The 16,054-nt window shown below is 39.7% G+C and overlaps 1 protein-coding gene across 1 annotated transcript in view; it reads right to left on the bottom strand.

The window, feature by feature from the left end:
- The window catches only part of MYO1E (myosin IE), a 185,830-nt gene that overhangs the window by 92,478 nt on the left and 77,298 nt on the right, over window positions 1-16,054 (bottom strand). The window contains exons 2-4 of the mRNA XM_033108656.1: window positions 15,721-15,864; window positions 9,705-9,794; window positions 6,505-6,599 (exon numbers count right to left, since the gene is read on the bottom strand). Coding sequence (XP_032964547.1) covers window positions 6,505-6,599; window positions 9,705-9,794; window positions 15,721-15,864 — 329 coding nt within the window. The remainder of the gene's footprint in view (window positions 1-6,504; window positions 6,600-9,704; window positions 9,795-15,720; window positions 15,865-16,054) is intronic.

Below are 16,054 nucleotides of genomic sequence, written 5' to 3'. Positions count from 1 at the left end.
ATCAAGAGATTTTCTAAATTCTAAGATAAACAAAATTAATATTTACTAAAAGCTTATAAAAGGTTTATTAGAATTTTATGATTTCATATCTGTCAACTTTACAATACACTGACACTTTATTCTTATGTGCCAAATATGCATAATTTTATATACCATATGAAGATCTCTTTGATAAATGTGCACATTTATAACTCCATGGCTTGCAAGGAATATACTGTGGGGTGAAAAGCAGGGATATCTGTTAACCTGCTGGCTTCTTCAGTTGATAAGGGCTTCAGTGACAGAATGCACCAAATGCATGGATCAAAACATAATTCTTTCTCACGTGTCAGGGGATAACAAGTCAAGCAAGATAAAGAAATGGCCCAGGTATGGCCCTCTAGTGTATAAATGCATCTTTACTTCTAGGTAAGAAATCAAGATGCATATATCAGTAAGGTTGTGTTCTTTCACCATGTCCATCTGCTAGTCATGTCCAACTGTCTGTCCTCCAGCTGATGGCAAGGACAATCACCAGCCTCCTGGGTTGCAGAGAGCACATGGCCAACAACATATAAAGGATTAGGTTTAAGAAAGCAGCTGTGTTTTGGGGGGTAACTTTACCCTAGGAGCTTAAGTCCAAGATAACCAACCTCGCCAAATGTCCTGACTTTGTCTCATAGTATGTGATAGCTATTAACACCTCCATGGAGATGTGGGACATTTGAAACAGAGAGTCACTTACCAGTAGGGTATTGAGAACATGTATGAGGTTTGAAGCCAGACAGGGCTAAGTTCAAATAGACGCTCAGCCATTTACTAGTTCGAAGCTCTTAGAATTCTCTTAAACCTAATTTTCTGGAAGAAATCTAAAGAAATAGAAATGCTGGCACCCATCATTTCTACCACCCAACCCAGGTGGTTGAGAACATGAAGAGATGACGTAGCTATATGGAAAGCGCTGAGGAGAGGGCAGGCATTTAGGAAGCATATCTTGCCTGGACTAGTTAATGGTGCTCAACACAAGAGGTGATTGGGATGTTAGGATTTCAGGAGGCTTCATCTAGTTCCCAACTAGAATAAAATGGGGAGCTTGAAAAAAAGATATTCATGTGCTGGGCTCACCATAAATTAGTTGAAACAGAATCTCTAGATGTATCGCCCAGAGAGCTGCACAGCCACTGAGCTAATAAGACAATTCCAGAACTGGAAACATTTCTCCCTGGAAAGTTGATTAGTGCACACAAGGCATGGTGGATGAAATAAGCATCTTTTGATAGCCACTCTCCCTGACCTGTCTGCCAGTGGACTGTTGGAGAAAATGGGGACATATCTAAGGAAATCCTGTGTGTTGTTTCCTGACTAGAACTTAATCTAATGGATAGCTGGGATTGGCAGGAGAAAGTGTAGGTTAATAAAAATGGGTTGACCTACAGAGTCAGGACAGGAAAATAAATACCAGAAATGATGGGTTTCCCCCGAGTGAATAGACTGCGCTGAGGGATAGAGCGACATCCTGAGTTCACTGCCTCCAGATAGAGGTGGGGCCATGATCTGATGACCTTAACTAATATATTATTCCTTTGTTCTGAGTTCATCCCGCTAATGGTAATCTGGCTCCCCTCGTGGGCTATGTTCCAGGGAAATAATCAGCTGAGCTGTCCACAGGCAGAATCCTCCTTATAAACTCTTGTCGTGGGTTCCAATTCATACTCATTTGTGAATTTGATTGGCCAGAGTCAGTCTACGTGAAACTGCTCAGTTCCAGCTATTTTGACCCAACAAGTCTGTAGACATGCAAAACTCAGGACCAAGGCTTTGGTGGAGGCCTGTGCTTGAGAAAGCAGCCCGTCTCGTTCCTTGATGTCTTTCTTTTTTAACTTCAGTGTGTTACATTGATTTCTTGTCCAGAAAACAGTCAGCAGCATATCCACCTCTTTGAAAACCATGAGGAAGATCAGGAGCAAACTGATAATACTCCCTCTATGTGCTGTACTATCCCATCTAAAGAGTAATGCATTTCGTCACATAGACATGGTCACACCAGGGTAATTGGGAGGTGAAGGTCTAAAAAGAACACCAGAGAGGATAGGTCATCATTAATTTCTTTTTATTTTCTAATTCAATGATACTAAAAATTCCTAGTCTTTCCAGTTACGGCAAAAGCCCCCTAGCACAAGGAGCAGGTTTCTATTCCAGCCCCAGGAGAATGAGTTTTGTTTGGTTTCTGTTCACAAATGTTTGCAGGCTGGCAGCATTTGCTTCAGCCCCTCGCTGAACAAGCACCCAGCTCTCCCAGTGTCACTGGCTGCAAACTTGGTCCTCTCTACCAGCAACAGCATTTCCCTGCCTTTCTTTTCTTCTGGCATCATTTGGAAGACAGAGCTCCAAAACCAGGAGAGACCTCAGAGGTCATCAGCTCCATCAGTTCACTCACAAAGGGAGCAAGTGAGGCTCAGACAAGTGTGGGGTTTGCTGCCCAGGATTATAGAGCTGCTAAGAGTGAACCATGGCATGCCAGAGGTGGCAAATCTACTTTTTCAAAGCAGACGAACATAGCTCTTGGGCAATAAAGAATTATCACAAAGAGAGGCTGGGCTTTTGCCCTTGGCTACTGGAAGGTAATCTTTACCTTGGAATGTCCTGCCCGATGGGAGTCTCTCTGTCTGCCTGGGGGCTTTGAGATAGTCCAACAATATTATTTATTTATGGGGGCTTTACCAAGCACTGTAAAAGTCCTGACTCTCCCCCACTCACTGGAGGAACTGGAGACTAAAGGTCAACCATGCAGGCAGTATGTGATTAAACCCAAATAAAAACTCTGGACACCAAAGGTTCGGGTGAACTTCCCTGGTTGGCGACACTACCACCAGCTCACACACTGTAACCGGAAGGAGGTAACACCATTCATGACTTCATGAAGAGAGGCCAACCAGAAGCTTCATATTTGGCCCCCTCCCAGGTATTGCCCTACATGTCTCTACTATTTTCTGTTTCTGATTTGTATCTTTTTGCTATAATAAAGTTGTATTCATAAGTCCAGTGCTTTCATGATTCTGCAAGTCATTCTGGTAAATTACTGACCCTGAGGGCGTAGTGGGAACCTCTGAATTTGTAGCTAGCTGGTCAGCAGTGAGGGTAGCCTGGGGACCACCCCTGGTGTCTGCAGGGAGGGCAGCCTTGGAGAGGACTGTGCCCCAAGTTAACTTGTGATGTTTGGCCTAACTCTGGGTAGTGAGTGTCAGAAGTCAAAGCAGCTCCCTGTTCCACCATCTAAATTGAAGCATTGGAACTGAAATCCTTGGAGCAGGGTCTTCAGGTATTTGCTATCTGAGCAGCTGGAAAAAAGGATCCTAGAAGTGGATGCATGTCCTGCTACAGTGCAGGTGTATCCTGCAGGGACAGACTGAGGGGGATCTGAGTGCGAGAGATGTGGGCTGGGCAAGACTAGGGCAGCTTCCAAACTACGAAGCTCATGCTTCCCTTCTTTCTTGCCTCACTAGATGCCCAGAAGGAAGGAGAAAAAGCAAGGGACTGAATTAGAAAACTCATCCTCTACTGTCTCATTTAATTCCGATTAAGAAAACAACACCACCCACCCACCCACTGGCCAGTGACCTCCACTTGGAGTCAAACAGAAGCATTTCCTGTTAAGCAACCCAAACTTATCATCGCCCAAGTATTCCTTCCAAAGGGACTTAACCTGCATCTAATTAAGTATTTAGATCTAACTTCCAATTTACAGAAAATCCAGTTAAAGGAATTAGTGTAGTGAGATCATGAGGAAGCAGTTAGACAAATCTGAATGGTATCTGAAGGAAAATTGGGTTGGTGCCTTCAACAAGTCAATGTTATGAAAAAAACAACAACATGGTGCTACTAAGGGAACTATGGTAGGCTAAAAAAGAAAGACTCACATCCAAATGCAAGCAGTGTTCCTTGATTTACATAAATCAGCAGGAAAGGACATGTTTGCAAAAATTAGAGAAATTTGAATGTGGATTGCTTATTAAGTGATGTTAAATTTTTACTAATTATTTAGTTGTGATAATGGTCCTGGGGCTAAGGAATAAAATGCTTTTATTTTCCAGATATGTGTATGGAAATATTTAGAGGTAAAATGTCATGGAGTCTATATTTATCTTGAAATACTTACCTTGAATACTTCAGTGTTCTTTGTTTTATGCTTTTGACTTTGGATCCACGTAAACATTTTATACAATTATAAAATGAAATTAAATTTGAAAAATGTTAAACCCCTAAAATCCAAAATGAAATAAATGAACCTAACTATAGGTCAAGTTGGAATGTTAATGATACAGAAAAAGATTGTTTTAAGTGACTTTTAAGACCCAATATTTTGACTGTACATCTTAAGGACCAAAAGAAAAACAAAGGAATTTTAGAGTGAATTCAGTATTGCTGCTAATAACGTTGGTATTGTTATTTTAAAGCATTAACCAAATTACTTATTTGCTTTATCCCATATATATGTATTTACTTATAAGTATATATAGATACATATTATTTCTATATTTATGCTTACATTTATACACACAGTATAAAGCAAATAATTGTGATAATGTCATCAGGAACCCGCATTTTCAGCATAAGAGAAACGGGATACAAATGTAAAAATCAAAGAAGTAAAAAATCCTATATTCTTAAAAATGACCGGAAAAATATCAGCATGAACTTATGTTCCATTTTTTTTCTTTAAAAGATTCATATTCTTCTGTCTTCTGAAAAGAACTAGCAGCATTGACAACATATGCCCATGAGCGCTCAGTGACCAGATTGGTGGTCTACATACCATTGACCATTAAAATGAACCAAAGCTTTTTGGTGAAATGGCTGATTCCGGGGCATGGCAAGAAATGTGCAGGATGAGTCTCGAACATCTTAAACAAGGAAACTATCAAAGAATACTAGGGTCATATCAAAGGGACCTGGGAGCCAATACAAAGGCTCTCACTGGTCAAAGTTAGGACCTTTTGGGCCCCAAAGAAAAACTGCAATGTAGCTAAACAGATAATATAAGTAACCAAATAAAAGAAGTCCATCGAATAAACATAGACGGAATCATAGAATTAGAAAACAACTAATTTTCAACCATTAATTAAACAATGACTGTGAAATGACAATTTATAATGGATGGATCCACTGGCAATCCACTGGAACGTCACATAGAGAGAGACAAACAGGCATTAAGTACAGAGCATCACTGAGAAAGAATTTTCCCAAAGAATTGAATCTGAATCTGATCAAGCTTTTAGATATAAATACCAACGCATAGGAACTATAGAGGACAGTATAACATCATGGTATACAATCAGCTAATCCCAGACTATAGGAAATTCTATGAAACAAAAGACCGTTTCCTTTAACAAATAAATGCCAAGAAAACAAAAAGAGTGAGAGAGGATTGCTAATGACTAAAAGACTAAGAGACATAGCAACCAAGGCCAGTGCATGAGCCTTGTTTGGAGCCTAAATAAAAACAAACGATAAAAAAAGAATTTATAAAACAGTCATGGAATAGAACTGATAATATTAGATGACGTTAAAAGAACTATTCATTTTTCAGGTGTGGTATGAACGTTCGTTTAGAGGTACATAATGAATTACTGACAAATGAAATGATTTGCTACCTAGGATGTGCTTTACATCATCAAATGGAGGCAGGATGGGAGGCTTAGGTAAAACAGGTTTGGCCACATATTAATAAATGTACAAGCTGGATGATAGATACACAGGAGCTTATCATAATAGTCTAATTTTTTGCATGTTTGTAAATATCCCTAATACAACTTTTTTCAAAAATGCTTCAGAAAAAAAATTAAAGAACTAAAGAAGATGAATGCAAATATGACAAAATGTTAACTGTCAAGTTCTGAGTGATGAGAAAATGATGGCTTATATTTTCTCTACGCTGGAAAATGTTCATAATAGTAAACAAAATTGTAAAAGCATTGAAACCCGCCAAAAACTGGCAGCTGGGTCAGGTTAAAAGGATTCTGAAATGTAGCTGCAGACACCTAATGCTGGCCTTTACCACTAATGCCCATAGAAAATTCAAAGCAGATGACAAAATATTATATACCAGAAAAGCTCAAACTTGAACTTATTATTAGGGAAAGAAAAGAAAGGGATCTAGAGAAAAGGACTCCAGCTGACAAAACAGTGAAACTTATGACATAAAGAAAGATCAAATGGGAGGGGACGTGTTTTATGATTTTTAGTTCAGGGCCCCGGGGATGATCAATGAAAGATCTGGCTTGCGCCATGTTCCCTAAAGCCTTAATGCCTTAAGCAACAGGGATATAAACAGCACCCCCACGGAAGTGCAAAGCATTTATATTTTGGAATTATAAAACAAACCAAGACAAAGCAGACAGTGTGCTTATTCCTCAGGTATCCAGCCTCTGACATCAGCAGCTATTGCAAAAGCACTGCTTCTCCACAGAATCTCTAACTACAGCATGATCTCACATCCTCCATACCTAATAAGGCTCTTTCCCATACCTGATGATGACACACTGGTTCTCTCTGTCAATGATCATGTTTCTGTACATATTATCTGCAAGAGCATAGATATGAGGTGGGTTTTCATACTGTGCCTAGAAAAGGAGGGGGGGAAAAAAAGGTCAGATAGAGCAACACATTAAATTTTTTTTCCTGGCCTTGACCTAAACCACTGTATAGTTCCAATGCTTATAATGACACCCTAAAAGTTACATAATACAAGAATTCATTAACTTGCCTCGGTTAGGAGGAGTTACACCTAACACAATGAAGATGGACTTTGGAAGGATTCTTCTGGAGGCATACCTGTGACTCAGCCTTCAGCTGAATCAGCCCATGTCTTCAGATCCTCCAACACACACCCTTCCACCCAAACATGCCTCTGCAAATGACATTCCATCGCTAAGCATTTCTAAAGACACTTGGGCAACAGGTCTTTAGAGAGGCTACTAAAAACCTGGGTCTGGCTGTAGCAAAATTCTAAATTCCTACACAACTTTTTTCCTGAGAGGCACGTTGGAGATGACTATCTATGACAGAGGAAAGAGAAAAACTAAAAATTTTCCATAAGAAGAGGGCAAGAGGTATGGGTCTTTAAAGCGATAAACTGGTTTGACCGGTTTCATTTCAGTAAGTGAAAAAAAAAAAAAAAAAATCCTACCACATTAGGATATTCTCCTGGGTTTGTGTTTTAGTGTCTTGGGATACCGTAGCTATGCGTAAATATAAATTTGCCATGTCAGGATGACTTCAAACCTACTTTCTTCAACTTCTTAGCACCCACCTTGACTACTTCCTCAAAAATTACTACAAAGAAAAATACTTCCTGTGGTATAAAGCTGGAGAAAGAACACTCCTTAAATTTAAGGCTATCTAACATTAAAAAGTGAAAGGAATACCAGATTCAGAGTGAGAAGACATTTAGACTCTGTCTTTCCCTTCATTGGTGCCCATCTCTCAAGCTGGGATAATGATGTTCCCGCTACAAATGTCACGGGTAACTGAGATGACGGATGGGAAAGTAATTTGAAAAGGTAGAAAAATATGCAAAGGTACAGCAGCATTTACTAACCCAGCTTTCATACTTATTACCCAGTGACTTACTATAGAAAAGGGGGTCTGGCCCAGAAATTGCCATTTGTTGCAAGTTCTGGCAGATCAGAGTTGAGTGATGAGAGGCAATGAGAAGAGGGTGCTTGGATGCTTGCACACAACGTTAAGCACTGGTGTATCCAGTGCCCACTGATGTTGTGAGCAGGAGGTTCACAAGGGAACTGCTTAGTGACGGTCAGAGGCTATTTCTGGGACTGGTCGCCTGAACAACTCTGTATAGAAACAAGAATAATAGGTCCCTGCCTTCACCTAACAGTCAGAAAGGGATGCATGGAAGGGACCTCAGGACATAGTTTAAAAATGGCCTTCTAGCCTAGATTGTTTATGCACGTCTATTTTTAATACCTATGCAAACAGGGAAATAGATAATAGGAAAGGAAAAAAGGATACCGTGTTTCCCCGAAAACAAGACCTAGCCTGACCATCAGCTCTAATGCATCTTTTAGAGCAAAGATTAATATAAGACCTGGTCTTATTTTACTATAAGACCAGGTCTTATACAATGTAATGTAATGTAATGTAATACCGGATCTTGTATAATATGAGACTGGGTCTTATATTAATTTTTGCCCCAAAAGATGCATTAGAGTTGATGGTTCGGCTAGGTCTTATTTTCGGGGAAACACGGTAGAGCTTTGGGCAGTGGAGGGGAAAGTTGTGGGCAAGTCAATGCCCATTAAGGCTTTAAAGCTGATTAACTAGTTACACTTGACCTTTGCATGCGACTCTGTTTTTCAAATTAGTTTCCTATCTGTGATCTCATCAAACTTCTTAGATACCTATGAGAATTATAGGATAGGCATTTACTCCACCCGATTCTGCCCTCCCCTGAAATCCCTGAAAGTCATTAAAACCCAACTTCAGCTCCAACACTTAATAGACTGGAGTACTTTACCGCTCTGAGCCTCAGATTCCTCATCTGTGAAATGGGGGTGGAGAGTAATACACAGCCAGCATCCAGGGCTGTTTTATTATTGTCACAAGTGTAACACAGTACCTGACACTCAGTAAACACCAGTTTTACAACACTCTGTTACCATTAGCAGTTAAAAATAAATATGTATTTTTTTAAATTCTAGGGCATGTCTTTAAAGAGAGCTCTTCAAAAGATGAACGGCCTAAAAGGGACTCATGTAGCAATGCTTTTCAGAGAACTGGAAAGAAACAACATGAATGCACAGCACTGGTATCCACCCGCCTTGGCTGTCATGGAGATTGCCAAGCCAGCTCTGCGCCCGCTGCCCCAGGCCTGGCGATTAGGGCGGCAGGGCAGGGCGCAGCCTCTGCCGACAGAGTTTCCCTTGTGCTGGCCTCCCATAAAGGCAGCATTATCAAATGGGACTCTCGCGTGGCAGCCTCCTTCAGCTCTAGCGACCAGCACCATTCATCTGGCAACAATGGGGTGGGCTCTTGCTCTGGGTAAATTGCCTTCCACTTCAACTGATGAATTCGTGTGGGCTCTCTTTTGTTTGTTTTCCAGGGGTCAGGATTCATGAACGCTCTTGTGCTTCTGCTGCAAAGGAAAGAGCGAAGGGAAAAAGATGCAGAGATGGGGAGGCCTGGGGACGTGATGAACCACGTAAGGAAATATATTAATTAGGATTACGGTTTCTATTTTTATCACACAACCGAAATGGCTATGGAGCTGGGTCTGAATAGGGACCAGAGTCGCATTAGTAAATGAAGTAATAAAAGATTCATTTTAATGTTCCAGTCCTAGCCACAGCTTAATAAGTAAGTTCTGATTCAGACAGAATGACTCTCATGGCTCTATTTATTTTTTACCCATTATTGACTTTTCAGTCCTAGAATTTTGTGGCATGTGAGGAAGGAGTAAGAGCCTCCAAGGTTCTACATCCCTTTAACTAATTTTGTATATAATGTTCCAATATTAGATAGCCCTACGCTTTTTTGAGCTACGCTGTAAAGAGCAGCACGTCATGAAACATCAAACAATGTCACCTATTTGAGCTTCCCCAATAATATTCATAGTAAAGAAATGCAAATTATTGCCAACATCAAGAAAAACTAAACATTCTTCCAAGAAGCCCAAAACACTACAGGAATTTATGTGGCGTGTAACTTACCGCTCCTTGATACATTTCAATTTCCTTCTCCCCAAAATATGGCATCTGCTTGAAAGGGTTGACTGAGATTAATACAGATCCTATATATGTCTGAATTTATATCCAGTTAAGGTCCATTATTAATCTTCACAGCTACACATTTTTTCAAATTAAGTAACCAGATGTTATCAAAAATCCATAATGACTGTCAATGGGAAAGCTCTTGTATTTGTTTTCTAAAAGATGACAAATAAAGACAAAGGCAATTACCAACAAGCTCAGATTTTGTTCCTCTCCAGGAAGAGTAATGAACTTAATTACCCAGGTGCTACAAAAAGAAATTATTATTTTAAATAAATTGAAGCACATTCTTTTAAGACTGGTGACATGTACAGCTAGGAAAAACAGAAATGATGAAGGTGTTAAAAGAGCAGTTACCCTCTCTCCTCAAATGACATTATTTTTTTCCTTGGAATTTTTTCATCTTTAGGTATACTACGGATGTACTCATTTAACAAACAGAGGACTACAAGACGAACTTAACAGTCATACTCTTTAGAAGCTTAGGGGAGCTGAGTTGTATCCATAAGATATTCTTCAGAGCAGAGATCAGGTTTAGGGGAAGGTGTTATTTCTGCATGAAGAATCCAGGAAGGCCTCTCAGAAGAGAGCATGTTCACACTGAATCTTAAGTATTTCACACAACACATTTTAATGTGCTCACATAAAACAAGTGTTATTATAACACAAAAAATATTTCCATTTTTTCATTGAACAATCAACTAACTTGAATTGGGTGTCTACAACATGCCAGGCACTGTTCTAGATGCTGGAGATAGCAATGAACAAAATGGAATAGACAAATCTCTCTGCCCTCGTGGAGAAAGAAAAAAAACAAAAACATAAAAAATAGAAAACAAAAAAATCAAAACCACACACATACTCAACATTATTTATTTTGATCAATGATGTCAAATGTTTAGAAATTTTGCAGTTGGAGAGGTAAAGTTATGAGATCTCCTTAGTTGTAAAGAGAATGTTGAGAATGCCTCCTATCCTAGACAAATTATCAGTGCGAACAAAGAAAGAGCTGCCTGAGGACATAAGCCAAAGGAATCACCTCCCCAGTAATCCCTTCCTACCCTCCAAGCCCTTGGTTATCAAATTAATGTGGATTGGGTTGCCTAAAAGCTTCTATAGGAGCCAACATTTTTTTTTTACTATAAATAATCTGCTACATGAAGAGATATCTTATAAAGTCTTGATTTTCAAGAAGTAGTCTATATACATTCTGGTAAGGAGAAACTCAGAAAAGAAAAACATCTTTCAGTCTACTCTAGGCCAATCCTGAATCGATGACTAAGGTTGAAAAGGGAAAACTATAGCTGTGCCCTAAATTTCCCAGTTGGACTCTCAAGGGCCATAATATTTGGGAGGATTCCTAAACAACAAAGTTGGGTTTGAAATAGATAATGTAGTTTGCATATTGGCTAAGTAGCTATACATTTACCTACATCAGAAGAATTGAGACAAGAGAATTTATTTAAAGGCGACAAACATATTTTAGTTATTTCAGGTGAGAGTTTGGCCTAATTGTTTATCTAACGGCCTGCCTTTTTTTCCACCTGGCTGGGTTGGCAAAGACCTCAGCTACTTCCCTGAGAGCATAGGCCTCCTACTGGGTTGGGTCACTTGTGTAGAACTCAAAATACTCACTCCCACTCTCTCCTGCATAATTCAGGTGTGTCTTTGGAAAAAGCTGCTCCCGTCACTGTCTCTACCCACATAATCTTTGGCCGTGAAGGTGTGGCCCTAGGTTCATTTTGAAAATGTATGGAGCTACAAGGTTATGATACAAAACAAAAACAAACAAACAAACAAACAGAAAAACAACAACACCATATATAAATGCCATCTCCTGTAATAGAATTTGCAAGACAGAAGGAACCCAACAGATCTTGGTTCCCAAATGCTTGCTGCGGATCTATGAGTTTTCCCTGATCTGCAGCAAGAATGACAAAAAGGGAAACAATGCCCTGAATTTTTCATAAAGCTCGGTTTATTCTCTCTAAAAGACTGTCCTTTATTCTCCGATTATTTCCTTTCTGTTTTGGGGGGTGCTAAAATATTCTTTCTTTGACGAGATGTGATGGTAGTGCAGCTTCTGTAAGTTTGTTTTTAATGGTCTTATTTGGCAAAGTTAAGAGTTTTACTTACACACACACACACACACACACACACACACACACACTTTAATAGCCAGTGAATTCCCCAAACCACCCACAATGACCTAATCGACTTCCCTATTTTTGTCACTGACGTGGGGCAGGGAGGTGAAATGACTTGCGTGAAGTCACATTATGTGAAGAATAGTCAAGCTGGATCTTGAGCCCCTGGCTCCGGCCGCCAGACCAACGTTCATCTCACTGCAACATGCCGCACCCCCCACCCCCAACATGAACTGACTGCCAAGGGCCAAACCTCACTTGGAACAACTGCACTCACTGCCTTGAGCTCCGCTTGGTCTGGCACAAAAGTCTCAATTCCTAATTCAAGGCTGAAAATGCCAAGTACAACTGAGTGTGGTCTTTGAGTAAAAACAAGTTTAGAGAAGGTTGGACCAGACGAGCATGGAGTGCTTTGCACGGGAACTAGTTTTGTCAGCCAAGTGGCTTTAAATGATGTCTCGTCAGGCACAAGAGCGAACACTGCAATGTTTGCCTCATTTTTATTTTTTTGAGTGTAATTGTAAGGAGTGTGGCAACATTCACGAAAAATGGATGGTAAATTAAACCTTCCTTGTCTTAAGCTAAAGAGCTGAAAAATATGGGGTTCTATTGGTAAAGAATGTTAGTATTTTCTAAGTAGATGGTTTTTTTAATGCAGAACAAAGAAATGTGCATTCAGCCTAAATGCATTAACAATTGATTGTTCCAAATGCTGACCTTCAGTACAAGACAATGTGCTGGTATTAGATACAGAAGAGGTGAAATAAGCAACTGTATAACTTAATGGGAAATCGAATCTCTTCTTGCCTTAACTATTAAGCTTAGGAGACGGGGAAAAAACCCTTATTTAAAATAATGCTACGCCATCATAATAATATTCCTTTAGCACTAAACTGATAAAGAAGGCTTTTGGCTTTTATCATTTATCAGAGGAAAAATTTGCAGCTAGACCCTTAGTATTATTTCATAAACATCCAACAGACTCGTCAAACTTCCTTAAAGCTGAAAGCGGCACCGAGTCGCTATTGGTGGAATGCACATCGATGCTGAGTTTCTCATTTATTGAGTGGGCAGAGATTTCTCAAACACAAGTCATTAGTGGTCAGCTAACGCATTTCCTTGGTAGAACACACGATTAGTCAGTCATTGATTCAAAAGCATTAATTCAAAGGCTGCTAATCAGCCCCCTCTGTGTGAGTCACTTAAAAATTATGCTGTCTGAATATAAAAAGCAAGTCTCGATAGTCAACAAATTTTCAATGAACAATGCACCATGCCAAGAATTATGCAGAAAACTGAAATACACGATGCAAGAGGATATCATTTGTAAAAAATGAACAAGAAAGCACATATAGATGCATGTCTGTATATGGATAAATTGAAAAATATACACCAAGAAGTTGACAGGCACTAACCCTATAGGGTGGGATTCCAGGTGATTTCAGTTTTCTCCTTTCTGCTTGACTGCGTTTTCTAAATCATGTTAAATGAACATGTATTGCTTTTATAGGGTTTTTAAAGCTTTGTGTTTTTTATTGTTTTTTTTTGTTTTTTTAAGAAGACATATAAGACACAGCCCTTGTCCTCGAGGACTTTCTGGTGCTTTAGGGGTAAACGATCTTTGTGGGGAGAAGTGAATTTGCCTGGGTTGGCTGCTGAGAACCACTGACATCATTTTTCTCTTTTCTTACCCAGTTTATCAAAAACCAAGTTTCTATGTAAATAATGTAATAAGCTGAGCCTACATTCTAAGAAAATTCCAATAAATAATTTGTTCAACTACATTTCGTGGAAGTCAGCCTTTTATGGGCCTGTCAATAAACCAATCTTCCATTTAAAAGTTTCTATGGTAAACGCATTTGAATTTCCAATAAGCAACTTTACAATTGCATTTTTGGAACATAACTCAGAAATATGGAGGAACTTACACACTTGCCATAGTATATTATAATAACTAATACTTACTGTGTAGTTATGGCAATCATTATTTCATTTAACCCTACAACAGCCTTACGCAGGAGATTTGATTATCACTCCCACTGTACAGGTGAGGAAAGCAAGGCACATAGATCACACAAAACTTCATAAGGTCACCAGGCCCATGCAGAGTAAGGTTCAAAGCCAGGCAGTCCAAACCATATCCTGCACCCAACTCTTTCTAGTCTATCATCTGCCAGTTTCATGTGCCATGGGTTTTACACATAAAAGTGATTAAAATGTTTTGATGATGATAAGCCCAGATCAAGTGAGCATAGTTCAATTTTTTGACCAAATAAAATTAAATCTTACAACTGAATATTGCTTCTATACAATTGCTTCCATACAATTACATGAAAGGAAGAAGCTCTGCACAGCTACCTAGGAGTCAGCAAATCTTTTCTGGAAAGGGCCAGAAAAGTAATTATTTTAGGCGTTGTGGGTCATATTGTCTGTTGCAACTACTCAGCTCTGCCATTGTAGCATGAAAGCAGCCAGAGACAATAATAAAACAAATGAGCATGGCTAGGTTCCAATAAAACCTGTTATAAAATGGGCAGCAGGCAGGAATCTGTCTGCAGGCGGTAGGCTGCCACCCCTGATCAAGATGCTATTATAATACAGCTAACAAATCCACATGTAGCTCTTAACACTTAAAAGCGGGGGTTTAGGGATTTAACTACCCAGATATTTGGTAGAATCTCCTAAAGTAAATAAGAAACAGCGCAGTATTGACCAGAACTGTCCAAATGCCTCGGAAGCATATTGTTAATTAGTATTGTTACATCAACGCCCGGTGAGTTGGAACTCTCCTCGCCCAATGATGGGATAGGCAGTCCCTGCACCTGGATTGTTGCACAGGTGTGGGGGATTTTAACAAATACTCAAATGAATGGTGTACATAATAAACAGAAGCTACTGATGTGAGAACTATTCTCCCCAAGCTTTTGGGGTTAAAATCTAAAATGCAGGTTACAAGGGCTGCAAAGACTTCACCTGGAACGGTCATGCATACCGCCGTACCTTCAGAAGCCACAACCGCATCGAACTTAAATTTGCTGATACAATTAGATGGATTTTACACAAATCTTCACATGACTATGACCAACTCTACAATAATTCCACTAACACATCTTCACCTCGTTGCACCAAACAAAACTCCTGAATCCTGTAGAAACTTAAGAAAATATCACAGTTCTCTGTGTATAATGAAGTCAACACAAAGCTGAATCAAATTTCCATGCTGAATTTTGAAAAGCCCTTATAGAAAATGGCACGTGGCAGGCTAAAATGGAAACATAAAGGACAACTCAAGAATGTCAGGCTTTTTCAACTGCTGATCTTCACTTCTCGTGCTTCCTTTAGTAAACATAAGAATGCAGAAAAACAGACAAAACGACCTACTTTTTTTCAGGAGGCACTCTCTTTTAAACCTTTTAAGTCTGGACTTAACTGCTTTGCAATTAAGGAGCGCTATCGACAGTCCTCTATCTAGACTGGAACTTCCTCTAGGAAGCACAGAGGTTTTAGACACCACGTGTGTGGCTAGAGGACGTCACAGGTACAGTGCCAGGGATGAAAATAGACACTGGCTGCATCCTGATTTTCTGACCTGCCAGGAAAATAATTTAGCATCATCTTTGCCCCTCTCATAGCCTGAACCAAGGGACAAAACAAGTACAAAACCGTGTTCTGAAATGGTGAAAATGACGTGAGCACATAAGCATCGGTTCACAATTTCAGCTGGATCTTCTCGCACTAGGAATAAAGCCACGTTTTACCATAGACACGGTCATCAATTGTAAATGTCCAAAGAAACCAATAAAGGATACAAAAATGTAGTCGTCCATGTATCGCTTCTTCAGATTCTCCACAATGGCGTTCTCTGTGATCTTGGAGAGCAGGACCATGTCGTCCACGCCACTGTGCTTGACATTGTGACTCTGCCAGTGGTACCGGTAGGCACCTTTGCTTCCCTACAAATGGAAAACACACAATTGTTAGGATAGTTTATCTTCTCTCGGGGTTTAAAAGGTGGTAGGGGGGAGGGCACTCATATTCCTCATGTCGAACACAACAGAACAAGGATTTGCTGTCTCAGACCTGAATTCAAGTTTCGGTTTTGCCATCTACAAACTTAAGTGAAGCGGGGAAAAGTTATCTAAG

The sequence above is a fragment of the Rhinolophus ferrumequinum genome, chromosome 6 (assembly GCF_004115265.2).
Source record: "Rhinolophus ferrumequinum isolate MPI-CBG mRhiFer1 chromosome 6, mRhiFer1_v1.p, whole genome shotgun sequence".
Classification (NCBI taxonomy): domain Eukaryota; kingdom Metazoa; phylum Chordata; class Mammalia; order Chiroptera; family Rhinolophidae; genus Rhinolophus; species Rhinolophus ferrumequinum.
Note: the sequence above shows the minus strand (reverse complement) of the source record. Positions and strands in the feature narration are given on the sequence as shown.